The following is a 21,563-nucleotide window of genomic DNA, read 5'->3' on the forward strand; positions in this document are numbered from 1 at the left end:
ATTGTGATTTCTGTATCCCAGCTATGAGACCTTTATCAGCATAATAGCGAAACATTATTCTTGAAATGCGATATTTACCAACAATTCCTCGGCCTCTGTCAGTCAGAACACACCTATTCCGCACACGTGTTATTGAGCTGTCCAAAGGGAGTTTGTCCATATCCTTGGCAGCTTTTTCCCGGACAGCAGATGGAAGAATATCATTTTTCTTTAAAACCCTCAAGTTGGAACGTTCCATTTCATTTTGTTCATACAGTGCTCTTCGCTTCATGTCCCTTCTGGCCCATTTCTTCAAGTAATTTGGTAGCAGGTAATATTTTTCCAAAGCTGGTGAGGTTTGTAATGATCTGCAGCAATGACCTTTACAAAGAAAAGGTTAATGTTAACTATTTCAACATAAAAAATTTAGGAATGAATAAAAACAACTCTTGTATCCATGTATCTAAATGACAAATGACTAAATAGTTTATTATCCTCTCCCATATGGGCTTTTCAGGGATGATGGGATCTAATAAGGCAAAGAATCAGAAAAAAAACCCAACTGGAAGGACTGGAGGTGAACCAGTTGGTATTTTACAAGTGTGACTGAGGATTCAAACTCACAATAACTGAGAACAAATCCAGATTGTGGTCAGGGTCAGAATTAGATGTAAATTCAAGGCCCCTGGATCAAAAGTCCAATGCTCCCTAATCCCACGGCCATGCGTCTCTGCCTCTTTTAGTATTTTGTACTTAAAGCTGTTTTAAGATCTCCAGTTGGAGAGATGAGAGTGAAGGACTCGTCAATAGTCAGCGCAAAGTCAGTATCCTCTCACTCTGTCAATGATTTGAAAGCGTCTGTAGTCTCAGTCAGGATCTTGAGGCTACGGCTGAGATAACACACTGGGATTCATCCCAGATACAACGATTGAACCTACAGTAAAAAGAGGTATTTGGGATTTATAGGGTGGGAGCCAGTCTGCAAAGTATGGCAGGTGCACGCACAAGTTTTTTAACAATAAATACATAAGTAATAAGGGCCTAAAAATGGCCTTGTACGAGCAAGATCTCGCCGAGTTCTGCCATACTCTGCAGACGGGGGACGGGGGTGGGAGTGAACATAAAATAAGAAAAGGTGAAGGGGTAAAAGTAAATTAGCTTCAAAACCTCTCAGTTATGTAAGCTGAAAATAAACACCATTCCTACAAATTGTAGTGAAAAGTATTTATGCAAGACTGGGTAACTAAAATTTAAACAACCTTGTGTGATATATAAAAATCTTACTTTTAAGAAGCGCCGATGAAAATAATCCATCACACCTTTGCATGTGCTCAGTCAGACGCCTGAACAGCACCGCCATATTTGTTTCCCCTAACCTCGCTTTGGTAAAGAGATAAAATCAAATCGAGGCTGTAAAGTCGTTTCTAGTTTTGGAGTCAGCGGTGTTTTTCTCGGAAGAAGGAAACAGCAGTTTTTCCAAAACCAGGGGCCAAAACAAAGGCCTTATTAGAGTTCTTGTTATTTTCCCTTTCTAGTTTGATGTGGAGTCTAGTGACGTCGTTCGCTAGCAATAATATATCGAGACAGGCAAGGTGATACTTAACTATCAGCAGGAGTGGAAAAGCATGGATAGTTTTAGTGGACAGGCGAAGGGCACCAATGGATGACTTCACGCTCATTAACTGATATATTTCGGGTTCTCCTGGCCGGCCCGCCACATGTTTCAAAGGAACTACCACGGACTGTGGATACCCTAAACGTTTCTCTTCATTTTTTGTTTTGTTTTTTACCGCGGCGAACTCGAAGTCGCCGGTTTTGCCAATGGGGAGCTCAACGTCGAAATTTCGTAAAGCGCTACAGCGCGGAGAAGGAGTTGAGGCCATGCACATTTATCTGAAAAACCCAGACATAAAACGTAATCTAGACCCCAACCACAGTTTTGGCGTGAATCACGGCCATAATACAGCACTACATTACGCTGCTTTGCACGGTATGAAAGCTTTTGTGCGAGAATTCCTAGAGGAGCGCGCAAACCCGAACATTCGAAATGCCTTGGGCCAAAATTCTCTACACTGTATTTGTTCCGTGACGCACATGTACCAGGTGAACGAGTCATCTCTTGACAAGACCAGGGCTGAGTGTTTGTCTAATCTTTTAGCTTGGAATTCAAGCAACCAAGAGGAAATAGCCGCCGAGATAGATGTAAAAGATGAGGTATAAAATTAGTTGATAAAGTTATAGTAAGTCCATGTGATTGAAAGAACTTCCGCTTGTTGTGGCTTAGAGAGTTTCACTCTGATATCTTCGAGACGCTTATATTATTCATTTAATACTCCATTGTCTTCGTCAAAGCAAACAAGTTTTGGTATTTATTCATCAGTTGTAATTTACTCATGGATCCCAGTGAAAATGTGTCAAAAATATATATATATATATATATATAGAAATACTTTTACATTTGAAAAAGTAGAGTATAATATTAAAATGCATGTAGCGTAAAGAAATTGGAACTAAAATGTCGAAAAAAAAGTTTTTGATTTTTCCTTTTTTGATATTTGGTATCCATTTTCTAACACAACTGTTTCACACATTATAGTTTGTGTCAGTTTTTCAGTAAAATTCATGTATGCTGTATAAAGTCTGGGAGATGACGAGATTACATAATTGAGGTAGAAAACATGACAGCAATTTTATTGAGTCTATCAAATCTAAAAAAGCAGGTGCAGCTTCTTAGCAAACATAAATGGAGTTACTTTGAACTTTTTTGTATTCAGACAGTCAAGTTTGTTTTCATCAGAAAAATATGTATGATGTCATCTAAACAAATTCTTACATCAGATGAAGTTGAAATTCAGTGAGAGAAAAAGATATAGTCTGTTGCAAAATGTCGCGTTCCCACGGGTGGAGTTTGCTGTCATCAACCACACGCTCCGTACTCGATTAAAGTTCGTTTATTGCAGTATCAATGAAGCATATGGTGAGAACTGAAAACATACATAGACACGCGTTACGCAAGAAAATACAACTAAAATTAAAAGGAAATCGACAGTAAAACAAACCTAAAATGAAAGACAAAAGTGAAACAAAACTTACGTTATAGTTCCTCCAAGTGTATTAAGGAAAGGAACAACAAAATAGGAAAAAACTGAATGAAATAACTCCGTAAAAAACTCCTTGTACTCTCCGATAAGATCTGGTAAAAACTCCGAGGCTAGACAACTGTGATAGTAATGATATATGTCAAACTGGTAAAAAATTAACGAATTAAACAAAAATACAAACGAGCGTAACGCAATATACGATTTCACAACACTCCTCGCCCAAGGATTGAAAATCCTTGCTTCCGTCAACATTATATAAATCAAGTCCGTGGAATCAAATTATATTGTCCGCAAGATTAGGCTTCGTCTTCCCGTTTGAGTAGAATGACGAAACTGGAAATTGGTCGTTCGTAGGTCTTTACGTTTCCCGCTCTACATGAAGTCACTTTGGCACTCCGCACTTTGCCGTCGGTGCTCTGCGTTACTTCTGAAATCCTTCCGAGCGACCAGTCGTTTCTGGTTGTGTTGTCCTCCTTAACCAGGACTATGTCACCGACAGAGAGGTTGCGTTCGCGTTTCTGCCACTTCGATCTGTTCTGAAGGTTCTGCAGATACTCTCTTTTCCATCTGACCCAGAACTGATCGGCCAGGTATTGTGCCCTTCTCCACCAGTTACGGGCATACAGGTCCTGTGGCACGAAGTTACCAGGGTGGGGTGCTAGAGGGCGAGTCTTCATCGTAAGCAGCATGGCAGGGGTTAGTGGTTGCGGTTCGTGGATGTCAGAGGGTACTGCTGAAATAGGGCGGCTGTTGACGATTCCAGTCACCTCTGCCATGAGAGTCACTAGTAGTTCATGGGTGAGCTGTGCGCGTCCAATCCCCAGTAACATTCCGTCCAAAACGCGTCGTACAGTGCCAATCTGTCGGTCCCATACGCCTCCAAAATGCGATGCGTGTGGAGGGTTAAATATCCACTCGCAACCTTGTTCTGCTACAAACTTCTGGACTCGTGTTTGGTCCATCTCCGAAAGTGCTCGTTCCAACTGTGATTTTCCTCCAACAAAGTTAGTGCCACGATCACATCTGAGTTTCGTCACTGATCCACGAATGGCGAAGAAACGTCGCAGTGCGCAGATAAACGAGTTGAAGTCCATAGTTTCTAGTACCTCGATATGGATGGCACGACTACTCAGACAGGTGAAGATGAGGCCCCAGCGTTTTGCGTTTGCTGCACCACCTCTGAGTCTTCTTATTGAGATTTCCCAGGGGCCAAAGACATCGAAGCCGACATTTGTGAAGGGCGGGCTGGTCTCCGTTCGATCTGGTGGTAAGTTTGCCATGTGTTGCGTTAAGGTTGCTCCTCTCAACTTCTTGCAATTTACACAGGATTCAATAAGGCTGGATATCATTCGATGAGCTCCGACAACCCAGTAGCCGGCTTCGCGAACTGCCCCACTCGTGATGAGGCGTCCTTGGTGATGGACACTTTCGTGGAAGTGGCGGATGATCAACTCTGATACATGATGACCTTTTGGTAAAATGACTGGGCGTTTCTCTTGTCGTCGAGTTTTCGAGACGGCCTCCGACGCGGAGTAGTCCATTAGAATCTACCAAGGGATCAAGTTGCAACAGGTTTGAATGCTTTGGAACTGATTTCTCCATTTTAGCTGATGACAACCCTTTAAGCTCTGCGGGGAAGACTTCTTTCTGTACTGCCTTGATTACAACCTGGCCAGCTTGTTCCAGTTCGGCTGCGGACGGAGTAGGCCGGGGGATGACTGGCTTGTTTGAGAGCACTTGATTTCTCTCCTTGAACTTTCTTATGAACGCAATAAGACTTGCAATTGCGCGCCTCAGGAAGGACCAGCTGGAAAAGCGCTTGAATCTCTCGCAGCCAAGACTCTGGGGTGAGTGTGTTGCAGTGGCACAGGTGATAACTTCTCTTTTCACCTCTGGGTCGCTTTCATTGAGGGGTACCTCCAGGAATGAAGCTTGAGGCTGGAGCTGCGGGTTTCGTAGAAATTCAGGTCCAAGTATCCATGGTGATTCTGCCAGTTTCTCTGGGGTAACGCAGCGAGTTGCGAGGTCAGCAGGATTTCTTGCAGTGTCGATGTATCTCCATTGACTTGGTGCAGTTGCGTTACGGATCTGCTGGACGCGGTTCGCGACGTAGACGTAGAATCTTCTACTTTCATTCTGTATGTAGCCAAGTACAACCTTCGAGTCTGAGTAGTAGATTTCTTCATCAATTTGAGCGTCAAGCTCCCTGCGAATCATCATTACGGCTTGTGTTGCAAGTACTGCGCTGCACAACTCTAATCTAGGGATGCTCGTCGTGTGAGTTGGTGCCATCTTAGATCGTCCGAACAGAAGAGAAACGCTTACAACTCCATCATCGTTGAATTCGCGCAGGTACACGGCAGCTCCGATGGCCTCCTTACTTGCGTCAGAAAACGCGTGTATCTCCCTTCTTGTGACAGTGCCGAATCCTTTGGGGTGATGGCAACGAGGAATCAATACTTCTTCCAGTTTGGGGAGTGCGTCTCTCCATCGACTCCAGCGGTGTTTCATCTTCTCCGGAAGTGGATCGTCCCATCCAAGAGGATCGTTACCGTTCACCTTCTTCCCCACGATAACGAGCTGCTGTAGTATTAGTTTTCCTTCCAGGATGACTGGGGATACAAATCCCAGGGGGTCATACACCGAGTTTATGACAGACAGAACTCCTCTCCGTGTGAAGGGCTGTTCTGGCAGGGAGACATGGAAGGTGAAATGGTCCTTCTCGATGTTCCAGTGGACCCCAAGAGAGCGTTGCGATGGTAGTACATCACGGCGTAGGTCTAGATCTTTGACGTTCTTGGCGCGATCTTCTGCTGGGAAGGCTTCCATGACGAGGACCGAGTTGGAGACTACTTTGTGTAAGCGTAGATTCGCGGTCGCTAACATGGCTTGGGCGTTTCTGATGAGGGTAATAGCTTCGTTCTCCGTGGGGCGCGAGGTCAGCCCGTCGTCTACATAAAAGTTTCTGTGGACGAAGTCTCTTGTTTCTTTCCCGTATTTCTCCTCGCCGTCGTCTGCTGTTTTTCGTAGCCCAAAGGTGGCTATAGCAGGACTTGGCCCGTTACCGAACAGGTGCACTGTCATCTTGTTCTCTATGATTTGCTTGGACGGATCGTTATCTTTAAACCAAAGGAATCGAAGAAAGTTCTGATGCTTTGGGTCCACGTGAAACGAGTGGAACATTTGTTCAATGTCGCACATCGCGGCAATGTTATCCTGACGAAAGCGGATTAACACTCCAACAAGGCTATTCATAAGGTCGGGACCTGGAAGAAGTTCTTTATTGAGGGAGACTCCTTGGAACTCGGCTGACGAATCGAACACCACGCGGATCTGATCAGGTTTCCTGGGATGGTACACCCCAAAGTGAGGTAAGTACCATGTACTTACCTCACTTCTAGTTACCTAGAAGTGTACCTTTGATTTACTGCCGTGAGATCATCTGTGGGAGTCGACGCGAAGGGATTTGTTCCTCGGAGGCCAAAAAGGGGCGTGTTTCCTGTAACACTTTTCCCTGGCGGTGACTTTTCAAAGCTGGCAGCGTTTGTGCTGGGTAAGGGCTCTTCTTTTGCGCATGAGCGAGCATTCGTTAGTTCGCTTCGAATGAGCTTAGTGTGTGATACCTTTCCCGAGTCGTGTTGGGGGCTTGGGTACCCTGTGCGATCCAGTGTCTCCATAGTCCCTTGTGCATCAATCCAGGCTCGCGTAATCTCTTGTGTGTCGATAGAGTTGTCCAAACCTGGGATAGTAACCATAGTGGCTTTCTCGTCTTCCTCCTCGATAGACTGCTCAATAGCTTTTAGTTTGGCCTCGGCGATTGCCAGCTTCTTATTTGCTGTTAACACAGCTTTGTCGCACTCGAATCTTGCCCTCTGAGACTGACGTTTTCTCTCTTCTTCGGCTTCCATTTCAATTCTCTCCCTTTCTTTCTCGGCCAGTAATCGGTCATATTCCGCTTCTTGTCTCGCTGCAGCGGCTTCGGCCAAGGCTTTCCTTCTTGTTGCGCTAGACGAGGTAGACGCGCGAGACGAGAGGGTTGAACGCGTTCGCGAATGTTTCCGAGAACTTTGCGAAGCAGAATCCATTTTTTCGCTTAAAAGTGGCTCCATGGGATTTTCCGAATTGTTTCCTATTGTTAAGCTCCCGCTCCTTTGTGCCATGTTAACATATATCGGCGAAAATATACGAATACTGATCTTGGGGGCGGTGCGCCATGTGCTATTGCATAACCAAGTTGCTTGCTTGTTGCGATTCTTAGAACTCCAGTAGAATAGGTCGAAATAATCTTCTCACTAAAACTTCTCACTAAAACTTCTCACTGTCGCGTTCCCACAGGTGGAGTTCGCTGTGATCAACCACACGCTCCGTACTCGATTAAAGTTCGTTTATTGCAGTATCAATGAAGCATATGGTGAGAACTGAAAACATACATAGACACGCGTTACGCAAGAAAATACAACTAAAATTAAAAGGAAATCGACAGTAAAACAAACCTAAAATGAAAGACAAAAGTGAAACAAAACTTACGTTATAGTTCCTCCAAGCGTATTAAGGAAAGGAACAACAAAATAGGAAAAAACTGAATGAAATAACTCCGTAAAAAACTCCTTGTACTCTCCGATAAGATCTGGTAAAAACTCCGAGGCTAGACAACTGTGATAGTAATGATATATGTCAAACTGGTAAAAAATTAACGAATTAAACAAAAATACAAACGAGCGTAACGCAATATACGATTTCACAACACAAAATATAGTCAGTCATAATTCCCCACAATTGTTGCAGGCCTGCAAATACCATTTTCCTCTTTAGGAGGAATATATAGACAACAAACCAGAAATGTTGTCAGACATACACTAAATATATGTTAACTTTTAAGTTCTCTAATTACTATGCAAATCTTAAGCTACAAAATATTAGTCTTTGGTATTTGATCTTTGTGGTCATCATGTCTGATTGCAAGAAGGATTTTATCAGACATGGAGAAATGTTATTAAAACATTGATCAGAACAGAAGTTTTTAAGTAATTTGTGTGTTGGATGGAACAAATTATTAATCAGTATGCATACAAGCCTGTTTGTTTAAAAAATTAGGAATAGAACTAAGAAACCACGGCAGGATTAGCTCAGTTGGTAGAGCGCTTGACTGCAGAGCGGGAGGTTGCGGGTTCGATTCCCGGGGCCGGACCAATACTCAGGGTCTTAAAATAACTGAGAAATGATAGTATTCCCTTTGCCCCGCAGGCGGCTGAACCTTCACATGGCTCGGATGACCACGTAAAATATAGTGTCCCCAATAAGCACTTTCGTGCATACATTGACACTCAATAATAAAGTGCTTTTTTTATCACATGAAGCTCGATTCTAATTTATTGCTGGCAATTGAAAATATGTGACAAAGAAAAAGAACTTAAAACAGCCAAGTCCTCTTTTACAGTATTAAACTAGGCAGTCAGTAGTGAATACAGTATTAGTTAAGAGCCAAGCAACCTCAGGGTCCAAACAAAATGGTGTAAATTTAGAAATGTAGATTCACTCAAGGTTTATGTAGAAAGTGTTCTATAACCAAGAGGGCCAACTCAATAGCCAATGATTGTTTTTATTAGCAGTACTACGACTTGTATGATGTCTCAATGAAAGTGGTCAATATTCAATATGGTAACATTCTAATGACTATAATATGTGTACTTTTTTCAGGCTGGTAACACACCCTTGCATTATGCTGCTAGATCAGGTCTTTTTCACTGTGTTCAGGTAAGCATGCTCTTGCTAGGGAACATTGCTGTGAGAACTTTAGAACTCACCAGTTGATTGGGGGATCTTTGCCAAAACTGGGAGTCACTTAAGGGAGACTGGGAGACTAAGCAGCTCTGCAGCATTTTTACCTGAAATATTATTTTTATTTTTAAGATCTTGGTTGCCTCTGGTGCCTCCTTGTATGAAGAAAATAAAAATGGAGAGACTGCTTGTGACTGTGCAATAAAAGGGAACTTTAATGATATTGCATCTTTCCTGGAGTCGAGAATGGTTTTCTCTGTAAGTATAGATCATGTTTCTAAGTTAAAGAAATCTTCAACTGATGCCACATGTACATGTATCAGATGAAACTGGGAAGGAATAATTTAATACTTACAGAAAAATGAAAAAGCTGCTTTAACCCATGATTCAAATTCTAAATCAATTTAGGGTTGAATACTGGTTTAATCTGAGGAACGATTTTTCCCTTTTGTAAACAATGACAACCAAAAGTCATGTTGCAAGTATGGGTAGTGTAATTAATTACTTAGTTATTATTACTCTTATCATTATTATTTTTTCACTTTCTTTCAAACTATGTTCCAAGGAGAGTCCGAGTGCCATTGCTGTTGAGGAACCTATATTTATTAACACAGATGACCAGGTATAATTAATTGTAGGTGACTTGTTGAGGTGGCAGGATACAGATTTGCTACTGGTTTAAAAAGGAAATAATTATTTTATCATCACCATTATATTTTAGAAACAGTATCGAGGCCTGTGTGCTCAAGATCTACAAGAAGCTAAGGACTTGATGCTTGTGGAGACTGCCGATATGCTCAGGGTAGGAATTGCAGTTCAATAAGAAGTGTCTTTGTGAAGTTCAGTTCTATCTACATGTAGTTGAAATAAATTGTTAGCAATAAAACAATGCTCTCAAGATCTCAAAGGACTCGTTTGAAAGTGTTTGTTTTGTCATCTTGGACCAAAGAAGAAAAATCAACAACATACTCAATTACAACCCACAGACAGTGTCGATCTCCACACTACCCCTCCCCCCCACCCCCCAACCCCTGATTTGAACACAGGCCACAGTAATGGAAGACAAGTGCTCTCACAACCATGCCCTTTGAAACAGAGAATTATTTAACTAAATATGAAGTCGTGTTGCTCTTGTTTAGGTGCCATTATTCACTGCAGAGGGTCTGCTGCGGAACCATGGTTAGTAAATTTTCATCGGCATAATTATAACCATTACCTGTTAACAATACCCAACAAATATTCAGGAAAATTCAGATTCAGTAGGAATTGCTTTTCTAAAGATTTTTATTGTGGTGTTAATTTTTTTATTGGCACTGTGCCTTAATAATCTTTTGAAAGTGTCATGTCTTAACTTTAATCCAGCCTCAGGCTCAGTTTCATAACCATGGACAAAAGAAGTCTGTAAAATGTTTTTTCCTTTAAACTGTGGCAGGGTAATGGTGAGTTTTTCATTTTGTATATGTAGACTGGTCCAAGGAGGCTCTGATTGAAGCATGGATGACTGATCCTGTTGCTGCTTGTGAAAAAGCTGGCGTTACTCTTCCAGAGAGTAAGAAAGTGTTATAATTCTGTAATGTAAAGTTGGTATAATATACTGTAGGTTTTGTTTGCCGTTGAAAAATCAGTATTTATGATATGTTATGCTGATATTTCAATTCTGTGTCATAAATATTGTGATGTGTGTCATCAACTCCTGACTCCTAGTGACCAGCCAAAGAGCTTGTTAAAATGGCTATAAAGACAATAAGTGATTGACTTTAATTTTTGTGGGCATGCACAGCTCCAGTGATCATGAGTACCTTTGAAACCAACAGGATTGCAACCGCAAGGCAAAGGAGGCTTTCTTAACTGTAGTAAAACATTTTTGTGGAAGAAACTGCCTTGTTAGCCAACCATGTGCCCATCAGGAGTTTCCATTCTTAACATAACCACTTACATGTAGCAGAGAGGTTGAAATATTCAATTCTTTTGCCTTTTCCCTTTTATGTAAACCAGATCATCATACAGGCAATGCTGAACTTGAAGAGAAAGCAAAACTTGCCAGAAAAAGTAACTTTAGAAGTTCTGTGAGTATTCATGAATTCATAAGAAATGTGATCATCCAACATTGTGACTTGTTTCCATGGACATAGTTCAAGGTCTTGATTTTGTTTTCTTTTAGATAACTTTTTTCTTTACTAATGTGTTGTATGTTTGCTTTTCATAGGAGGTTTGTTCTATCTGTGTGGAAGAAATAGTCTATGAAGATGTTCCACTATCTCTTTCTTGTGGTCATGAATTCTGCCGCTCCTGTTGGGAGAGGTCTGTACATGTATTTAAAGTCTATAATATTTTTGTTTTTCTGTCTATAAATGTTGTTTTCTGCCGGGTGAGAAATGAAAGAAGCAGAAAATGTTTTTCTCACACACATCTGGGAGTCTGGGTACTAGTGTGTTGGGGGTCTTGACTTGTCATATGATTGGTTGTAATTAATGTACCATTGCCTGACCTCTCACCCACCCACCCACCCACTCTTGAAGCTGAGTAGTTTTAAGTGATTGCCTCTGAAGGTCATTTACTATCTCTTTCATAGCTACTAGTTTCTCTAAGGATATATTAATTTAGTTAAACATTATGTTCTTCATGGCAGATACTTAAATGAGAAGATTAAAGATGGAAAAGCACATGGTATTCAGTGTCCTGCATTTGATTGTAGTGCTTTAGTGCCTGTGGTGAGTAGCTATTAATAATCTAAACAAACTTACAGTAGAAAGAGAGTTTGTAATCTGCGCCTGCATTGGTAGTCATGTTGACTGTTGGGGCGCCATGGACCTAGTAACTCTTTCCCACCAATTGATTTTGTTTCAGATTTTCTATGGGCATCACAAAACTTCAACCTGTCCACTCAAACATGTTATTCTCCCAACGCTGTTTTTGACAGCCTCTTCTTCTCCCTCCTTGCACTGTTCCTTGTAAGATTGCCTTTTGCCTTGGCAAGACCTGCTGATCTTGATACAAGCCCAAACCACTTTCACTTGCATTTCTTTACCATGGTTAAGGCCCAATGGCCTGCCTGATTCTGTCTCTGACGGCATTGTCAGTCATGTGGTCTCTGTATGAGATGCCAAGCAGTTTCCTAAAGTATCTCATCTCAGTGGCCTACAATTTCTTTAGGATGTCCACTGTCAATGTTCGGGTTTCGCAGGTATACAACTGTACTGAGAGAACCAGGGAGAGCATAAGTCTGATCTTTGAGCTTAGAGAGATATGCTTATCGTTCCAGATGGTCTTCAGTCTCGCTAGTGCTGCTGTTGTCTGTGCAATTCTGGACAGTACTTCAGGTGGCTTAGAAACTTGATCTGTGATGACTGCGTCCAGATAGCTTTACTTTAAGCTGTCAACCTTGTCCAGTTTTTCACCATTGATCTTGATCTCCATGCTGATGCCATTTGTGTTATTGGTCATCAGTTTGGTCTTAAACCACTTATAGATATATTCTATCGATAAAATAGTAACGTTTTTTCTATTGTCACTGATCCTTTTGTTGTTGTTTTTTAACTCCAGGAAACTATTGAAAGCCTTGTCTCAAGAGAAATGGCAAAGAGATACCTTCATTTTGATATAAAGGTCTGTATTTAACAATATTGTATATTTAAAGTCGTGCACATACCTAAAAATATCATTTTGAGAGTTGCCTAAGTCATCGTTTTCTCGTTGTCATGTTTGACTTTTAGTAGATGGAGTGACTTAAATTGAATTTTAACCTTTTAAGCAAGCCTTTAAGAGCCATTTCCAGTTTGTTCACAGATGCTTATAACTCATATGAATGACACAATATATATTATTTCATAAATGATGAGTTTTAACATACTTTTGGCAGGAATTTGTTGAGAGTAATCCCAGTTTGAAATGGTGTCCATTTCCTCGGTGTGGCCGAGCTGTGCGTCTCCCACTTAGCATGCTACCCTCATCACCTGTTGCTCGGGAAGTGAGCTCATCAGAAGAAACAGAACCCATGATTGTAGACTGCGGTCAAGGTCATTTTTTCTGCTGGTAAGTTAGTAAGTATAGGATACTCACCAATATATGCAAAGATCAAAGTGAAAGAAGAGGCCTATGCTAATGGAGTGTGTTTGGTATGGATACTTTACAAATTACTTAGAGTCAGTGGAAGAACTCAGAAAAGGGTTAGTGCCTAATCACAGTGAATGGGATATAAATCTTTCACAGGAGAAGTCACAGAGATTAGCACAGGCTACCCACTTTCTACTAAGAGTACGTTTCCCATTAAGCATACACTATTTTGATCTGGGTTTTGTCAGTTTAGAGAAATGCATGATGTTTTCAATCTTATTTCATATCCCTTGTGAACAAAGTCATTTAATGATAAAGTGGGAAGCCCGGAAAGGATCTTTTCACATTCTATACTGCAAGAAATAAAAGATTGGAAACTGAGAGTGGTTTATACTCACATGGGTGAAGATCATTAAAATTGTCTTAAAAGGATATTTTGTAGAAATGGAGCAATTTGTTTGAAACTGTTTTCCTGAACCTCAGGCACTGTGCACAGGAAGCCCATGCTCCTTGTAGCTGTGAACTGTGGCGTAGATGGCTGAAGAAAATTGCAGAGATGATGCCAAAGATACCAACCACAAAAGGTCAACTAAATTCTTACTGCTACAGTCAGTGTCACTATAAGTATCTGTCTTGGAGAGGTGTCTACCTTGTGACAAATATCCAAGAAAATGACCCAAGAATGGCAGGATTACCAACTTAAGGTTGCCATTCTCGGGACGTGGTTCTGAAAGAGCTGAATGCATTATAGCACATGTTTTGCAGTCATTTAGAACTGCTTTAAGCATGAAGGAAGAGTGAAGATCCATTGAGGGGGTTCCCCTTCTCTATTTGTGTCCGAGCTTCTTTGCACAAGAGGTGTGGCTACCCTAGGCTAAGCAGAGAGTTACCCTATCTGCTCTCAATGACATTGTAACTATATTAGGAAGGTTAATTTCTTTGTGGTTTTCCTTGTAAAATGGTCCAGCTATGGTTACACTCCTAAAGGGAGTCAAGTGAAAGTTCAAGTCAAAATACCATATGTGCAAGTTTCATTGGCAAGATAGCTCTTCCCTTAACCTTGTTTATATTAAGAGGATTATCCTCCTCCCTTTTCTAACAGGGCTTAAGACTTTGCTGACAACTGCATTTCTGCTCTGATTTGCGTTTTAGATGTTTCTGAGTGTCCTGAAACAGAAGTTGTTGCAAACACCTTATGGCTAGTAACAAACTCTAAATGCTGCCCTAACTGCAAGTGAGTCAGCTAGATTTTTTGTTGGACAGGCTTACACACAGGCAATGTTGTGAAATCAAGAAATATTGCACCTCCCCACACCTGCATAATTTTGCTTGTACTGTACATGTTTTAGAGTAACATTAGTTGGTTAGAGTGTATAATTATTGGTGAAAGCTTTATTTTGATGCCAAAGCAAGAGCACACAGATTACTAACTATATACATACTGGAAGGGCTAGAAGATTTGTTTTGTTAGCACATATTTTATCTACAGGGAATTGCAAACTACAGTATGCTTTATGGTGTCAAGTTAAGCAATAATTGTTGCCTTCTAGATCGCCCATTCAGAAGAATGAAGGATGTAATCATATGAAGTGTACAAAAGTATGTATGTTTTAACTAGATTATAATTATTTTTTCTTTCCATTAATCTGTTAGCATCTAGCTCTTTCCCTTCAAAATATCTTCTGCTTTCTTCCTGGATACCTTTGCTGATTTTTTTGGCTTGGTTTGTTTTAGTGTAAACATGAGTTTTGCTGGGTTTGCCTTGAACAGTGGAAGAAACACAGTTCAGCTACAGGAGGTTATTTTAGGTTGGTACAACAATAAATTCTTCACCAGGTTGACCCAATTAATGTACGGTCTTGACATTATACACTATCACAAAAAAAGAAGTCTGTGTTAACCATGGCAGGTTTGGCTCAGTCAGTAGGGCCCTGACCTGCAGAGAGAGGAGGAGGAGGGGGGGGGGGGGGGCTGGTTGTGGGTTTGACCCCAAGTGTGCATTAGCGACAGCAGTTTTAGCTCAGTCAGTTAGGCAATGGACTGCAGAGCAGGATGTTATTGCTTCAATCCCCAGGGTCACACCACGGCTTAAGGTCTTTAGATAAAAAGTGCACGTCAACTGCAGCAGGTTTTGCTCAGTCAGTTGAGTACTGGACTGAGGAGCAGGATGTTGCTGGTTCAATCCTCAGGGCCAGACCAACACTCAGGGTCTTTAACAGGCATAAAAGTGTGAGTTAACCGCAACAGGTTTAGCGCAGTCAGCAGAGCAGTGGACTCCAGCAGGGGAGGGGAGGTTGTGGGTTTGATCCCCAAGGCTAGACTAACACTTGGGGTCTTTATAAAAAGAGAAACAAAAAGGTACTGTTCCCTTTGCCCAGAAAGCAGCTTAGAGACCTTCACCAGGCTTGGGTGATGACATAGAAATTGTAGTCTCTTCTAAATTAAGCCATTAAACTAGGTTCATGTAACAAACATCCTACATGCCGCTAAGAACATTTTATTTAATATGTTATTCTTTATTTGCAGGTGTAATAGATTTGAAGTAGTGCAAAAAGTAGAAACAGAATCAGCTAAGCTAGTGTCAGAGGTAATTTTCTTTTAAATCCATTCTGTAATATTTCTTGAAATAAAACAATATCTGTAAGTGATAGTTGTATCTTTAAATGCAAATATCAGAAATCTTAATGAAATACGGAAGAAGTATATGCTTCTGAATACGGCTTCTAGTGTCTTGGTTATCGCTGTTCAATAACATTCACCATAGTAGATCAAAAGGTATTCAAACCTGGTAACGAAATCCCTACATTGTTTATATGTACATGTAACTTGTTTTGTGTTTCGTGTTTAAATCAGTTTTGTACCCTCTGAGTTTAGCTTCAGACTATATCCCTGTCTCCCTACCTTTCTGAACAGTACTCGTTTGTCATTTATTTTAACAGGCAAGTGCAAAGAATGCCCAAATAGTAGAGTTGAATTGTTTCCTACATTACTACTCTCGCTTCAAGAATCACGAAAATAGTTACAAGGTAAAGGCTTTTACTGAGTGCATTTTACTTTCTGCATTTGTCAGCCTGGAGGGGAGGGAAGGGGCTAAGTTGTTCCCTACATTTCTCCTTATTCCTCAAACTTTACTTGTTTGTGTTTTAGTTTGAAGAGCCTTTATTGGGTACAGCTAAAGATAAAATGACAGCTCTGGCGATGGCTGCCATAGAAACAGGTAAGCCAAAATCATTAAAGCCTTTCTAAGGTATTAAAAGGCTTTCCCTCTTCACAAAGATGACCCAGGACAAACGAGATAACAGTCCGAACAGATTCAAGCCAGCATTTTGAGTCGTTTTTACTCGTAAGTACCCCTTAATTCGTGTCTGTGTGATATTTTATTGGCTTTTTCGTGATTGGCCATTTTGTTACACTTCAGCGTAGCTGGATGGTGTTGTTTTCAACTGCAGTAATGGGGATAGTGCAGTTAATATTTTATTTTGGTTGATTTATTTCATTTCAGAAGTTTTTGTTTTTCCTTTGTTTCAATTTCATTAGCATACATGACCATACCCCCAAACCAAGGAAAAACAAAAATTGAGTACAACTGGTATCTTATCGCCCTATATTGGTTATTACAAGATTGTGCCGCGAGAAACTAGGTCAAAATTTCTTCCCAAAAAATTCCCATAGTACAATTCAGAACTTAACCCACCCAGTCTGAAGCGCCACATCAAAAGTGCCAATAACTTAGTGGTAAATCATATCCAACAAATCACGTTTTTTGCCAATTGCAGTAAAGTCAAATTAAAGTACAAATAGGATTAAGTGTCGTTTTGATTAACTGATTGATTGTTGACTGATTTATTGCAGCATCAGCAGATAATGTTGATACGTCTTTCATCGAGGATGCTGTGCATGAATTACTTAATGCAAGACGAGTTTTACGAGCATCATATCCTTATGGTTATTATCTTACCGGCAATAAAGACAAGAAAGCAATATTTGAGTCCATGCAGGTTAGCGTTGTTACATGTTTAAGTTATGATCAGTCGTTTGGTATTAGCTTTGTTCTCTCATTATTGTGAACAGCTTAAAGTCGTCCCTGAGTCCACTAGCTGTTAGGTTGTGTACGACATTGATTTAATTGTTGTTGCTGTTTTTTTTCATCAACTGCTTATGATGTTAGAGTTAAAGAGGAGTTTGCAGAACCTGCCTCCTCCGCAGGCTTTCCAAAGGCATAGTTGGGGGACACGGACTTTTAACCTTTAAATCCTAACATCAAAATTCAGATTCTCATTTGTGATCCCTATACGTTTTCAATAGAAGTAGTGGGGAGAATTTTTTGAAGTATCAATTAGATTCATCTTGTGTGATCATGTCCTTAATTCTCATGAACACTCTGTTTTATAAAGCAGTGATATTACAAGGAGAAATTTGACGCTGATCACTCTTAGGGCTTAAAGGGTTAAAGCGGGCTACTGGAGACGTGCGAGAAGCGTGTGTGGGAGCTGATAGCGCCAGCGGGGAGTGATGGGAAGGAAAACGAGAAAAAAGGACATACAGATCAAATGCACGATTCAAGTAGCCTGCGCATGCGTAGCAAGCGTCTCTGTGCGGTTTAGGACCAAGGAACAAGAGTCAAAGACCGCGCGAAAAATGGCGCAAGTAAAAGAGCGGGGAGGGGGTGGGGAAGAAAGGAAGGTTTACTTCCTTCCCCTCCCCCTCCCCCTCGTTCATTTTTTGGCTCTCGTTTCATTTCTTGCGCGGTCAAAACCGAAAATCCCGTTCCTCGGTTTTTTTTGCTCCGAAACTAAACGGAAAACGCTTGCTACGCAGGCTACGATTCAAGCAGAGTTAATTTTCAATTAGTATAGCATTCTGTGACACAGATAAGATAATCCAACATTAACAGTGTCTTAATACATAGAGCAAAATGTTGGGTTTTTAACTTTCAACTATTCCTCTTTTTTTGGCCGTTAGACTGAAGTAGAAGAAGCTACTGAGACTTTGTCTCAGATGGTGGCTCGACCTTATTTGAGAACTCCGCGCGCAAAGATAATTCAAACAACCCAGCTACTGCATAGAAAGCGACAGGACTTTTTGTTGGCTTTGTCTCGAGGAGTTATTCCTGATGACGATCAGCTTTCAGAACCCACAGGCTTTGTTGATAGGTATGTGATTGTCTTTGGTAGAAAGGGTAGACGGGGGGCAGGGGGTGTTGCAAGACGGGTTCTAATAGCCGCACATAGTGAAAACAAGAAGTTTGATTTAACGCACTGAAAAAAGAAGCGCGCAGAAATCGATCCAGCTGCACATTGGTTTATTCGTTACTATCTGCGATAATTTATTTGAACTTTCTCTTACTTGTGTGTTTTTATTTCAGGCTAAGTCTAATTTCACATTCAGGTGCTAGTCAAGACAGTGAGGTAACTTTAAAGCCTCTCTTTACTCGCTGTATATATTGATAATATATCCCATTAGGTTGAGAAATTTACTTCACATCTTATTTGTGACCTTAACATTGATCACAGTCCCTGGCTCAGGGTTATCTTCTACTTGTCCCTCTGAAAAGGAGAGAACCCTGGGAACGAGGTTGCAACTCTAGCTTACTGGTAGACGACTCCTTTATCCCTTTTCCGCGTGCTACCACCACTAGGAATTTCCAACCTGTCTCACTTATTCCTGTCACTTCCCAGTAAAGCTAACAGAGGTGACCTGTCCGACTACACTCGTCTTCATAACGAGCGTAACACGGGAGAGTGAGGTGTTACGGATAGCGAGAGAGCGAGAGAAATTGCCGTCGTCTTCCTCTGTTTCCCCCTGCCATTATCTCTTGCTCCTGTGCCACCTCGCACTCATCTTAACCAATGCAAACTTGGGTTTGAAAATTCGACCAAGGGTCCCTATTAAAACACCAGGATAGTTAAAGAATAATTGCATCACTCTTGGCAAAAACATTCAAATATCACAATTCAAATACTTCAACTTATTCTTTTTCAGTCTGATGAAGATGAGAGCAACCTTGATGAAGTGCTTTACTCAATTGAACAGTCAATTCTCAGTTCACGTTTAGCGAAATTGGGTATAAAACAGAGCGGTGATAGGGCAGAAGGAGAACAAGCCACGCCCCTTGAAGATAGAGTCAACTGCGAAACTATTCACAAAAAATTCAACATGACTTCCTGTTACTTATGTAAACATGGCTACAGCTCCAACAAGAAAGAAGAGAAAAAGAAAAGTAACTTGAAATCTTGTTCTTTGTTTGCTATCAAGGAAAAGAGGAAACTTATTTTCCATTCCAGCTTGTATCAAACGCCACGCGCCATTAATAACTTTCGACTCTTGTCTGTGTGTCACTACCCTACTAGCAGAGTCGCTTCGATCTTCCTAGATAAGTCGGGAAAGAGGAAAGAAAGATCGAAGCGACTCTGCTAGCAGGGCAGTGTGTCACTTAAGAGCATTCGGTGATTTACGCGAAGCTTGGTTTGAAATTGCTACTCCCCTAAGCTCCTTCTTCCTCCTCAGGCGCGTGCTTCTTTTTACCCGTTTTTCTTTCAGGGGCGAGCGCGAAACGCTAGTGACTGGTACGGGTAGAAATCCTCTTATTGTGCATTTCTGTTAATTTATTATTATTTTTGTTGTTGTTGTTGTTGTTTGCTTTAGAACGTCACCGCCAAAGCCAGCCAGCTGAGTTTGATGAGGAAATTGATGTAGACTTTATGAGGGCCATTCATCTTTCCCTGCTACAACACAGCACCCCAGCCAATCACAGAAGCCGAGAATCAAGCTCTTCTAGTAGCTCAGCAAGCTCAAACAGAGATCAGACACAGCCTAGGCAAGACATGGCCGCCGCCATGACAGTGTTCTCTACTGAGGATAGTGCCTCTCTACAAAGAGCCATAGAGTTATCACTTCAAGATTCTGCTGTAGGAGGTAGCTATTAACCCTTTAAACCCTAAGATCAAAATTTGAATTCTCATTTGTTGCCCCTATTCATTTTCTACAAAAGTAGTAGGGAGAAGTTGATAAACTATCAAGCAAATTCATCTTGTGTGATCATGTCTGTAATTCTCATGACCAGTCTGTTTTAGAAAGCACTGATATTACGAGGAGAAATTTGATGCTGATCACTCTTAATAAACTTGATAAGCATGCATTTTCTTCACACTCTTCTCAATACATTTCCCATGGTACTAATAAGGAGAAATTGAATAACAATCCAGACCGTTTTTACTTGCTGATCAGTTTCTCATCAGCCTCATGTTTGATTCAACAATAGTACTGTAAGGAAAAAACTACATGTTGGCTATTTCTCCTCAATAGCTAAAATAAATTGTTCTGCCTTTTAATTTTAAAAGGTTCTTGTCGGCCATAGTGTTTAGTTTCAATGAAGCTGCCATTTTTACTAACTGTTGGCAATGTTTTTTTCCCTCAGATATATCCTCGTCTCCTGATGACGATATCAAAAGAGCCATCAGACTCTCACTGCAGGACAGCGGTCTGCCCCCAGCGGGTAGTGATAGCAGTGGAAACACGGACAGGTCATCTTCTCAAAACCAGCGACCAACACTTCCAGCAGATAGTGAGAGTGATAGTGATGATGAATTCGTTGTTTAGGTATCTCCCTCCCTCTCCCTTCCTCCCCTCTCCCTCCCCTCTCCTCCCCTCTCCTCCATTGAATTGGGTAATTTGTTGTTACCTACTGTAGCCAACATGGACGTGTGAAATCCTACGCCATTTTCTCAATCTCTTCACTGTCAAAACAGCCGATCCACTGCGCCGCCTCTTAACGCGACGTCTGTGCGTCCCTTTTTCTTTCGATGTCAATACGATTGACGTCAATCGAATTACTATCGACAAATATCTAAATATCTTCCAATTTTGGTCAATGCTAGTTGGTTATGAATAATTAGCGGGGAGATTTAAGCCATTCAGAAACGGTAAATATATTTTGAATGCCATGATAAATAATGTTAAATATAATTTCTCTATACTTTTACCTAGATATATTAAGGGGATGTCTTTGACGAAAATGTCATGATTTGCTAACAACTAGACGTCAGTGTAATTTAGAATAACTCTAACGCTAAATATGTTCAACATAAAATGTTGAAAGTAGGTTTTTTTGTTTGGTCATTGTTCGTCTGTTTTTTCGTATGGTTTGCGCTTACTCATACATTATGCGCAGTGTCTGGAATATGACCACTGTGGTAAGGCTGCGGTGTTTGGGGGGTGGGGGAAGGGGAGCTTACCCACACCTCCTTCCCCATGCTACCGCTGCACGAGACAGACCGTGTGGTCGTTTCCTATACTATCATAATATTCAATTGCTGACATACAGGTTTAACCTGCATGAAAGTTTATCGATTAGGTTTTGTGTAAGTAGCTCATTTTAATACTTGTCACCATTTTTATTGTATTATAAGAACAAAAAATCAAGTTATTGGTCTTCATTATATTAGAACGGCAAACATAGATCCCAGTAAATTTGAAGTAACGTTGAATTCTTTCTTTAGTATTGTACATCCAATCACTGTTTTATGAATCGTCAATTTTTACTTGTAAATTCTCAATAACTGTAGATAATTGTATGTAGGCTAAATATCATAGACAAGTTGAAGTAAAATAATTCTTTCTGTTTTTATTCTTAATTTCATTTTGTAATATTGT

At 40.8% G+C, this 21,563-nt stretch overlaps 1 protein-coding gene and 1 long non-coding RNA gene across 2 annotated transcripts; one reads left to right on the forward strand and one right to left on the reverse strand.

The window, feature by feature from the left end:
- The first annotated feature begins 1,474 nt into the window (after window positions 1-1,474).
- Window positions 1,475-21,544, forward strand: LOC140925296 (ankyrin repeat and IBR domain-containing protein 1-like). Its single transcript, XM_073375294.1, has 25 exons — window positions 1,475-2,193; window positions 8,778-8,834; window positions 8,991-9,116; window positions 9,424-9,480; window positions 9,580-9,660; window positions 9,998-10,037; window positions 10,324-10,407; window positions 10,854-10,924; window positions 11,065-11,159; window positions 11,488-11,569; window positions 12,402-12,464; window positions 12,718-12,890; window positions 13,395-13,495; window positions 14,064-14,145; window positions 14,462-14,510; window positions 14,646-14,719; window positions 15,438-15,498; window positions 15,851-15,937; window positions 16,059-16,128; window positions 16,764-16,909; window positions 17,874-18,064; window positions 18,277-18,319; window positions 18,894-19,131; window positions 19,557-19,826; window positions 20,329-21,544. Exons 1-25 carry the CDS (start codon window positions 1,801-1,803, stop codon window positions 20,508-20,510), a joined length of 2,916 nt encoding a protein of 971 aa, XP_073231395.1. The 5' UTR covers window positions 1,475-1,800; the 3' UTR covers window positions 20,511-21,544.
- On the reverse strand, window positions 7,400-7,816 carry LOC140925297 (uncharacterized). Its single transcript, XR_012164385.1, has 2 exons — window positions 7,608-7,816; window positions 7,400-7,498 (listed from the first exon to the last, which is right to left on the reverse strand). It is a non-coding gene; the product is annotated as an uncharacterized lncRNA (long non-coding RNA).
- Window positions 21,545-21,563: the final 19 nt, after the last annotated feature.

This window comes from Porites lutea, chromosome 14 (genome assembly GCF_958299795.1).
Source record: "Porites lutea chromosome 14, jaPorLute2.1, whole genome shotgun sequence".
Lineage (NCBI taxonomy): Eukaryota > Metazoa > Cnidaria > Anthozoa > Scleractinia > Poritidae > Porites > Porites lutea.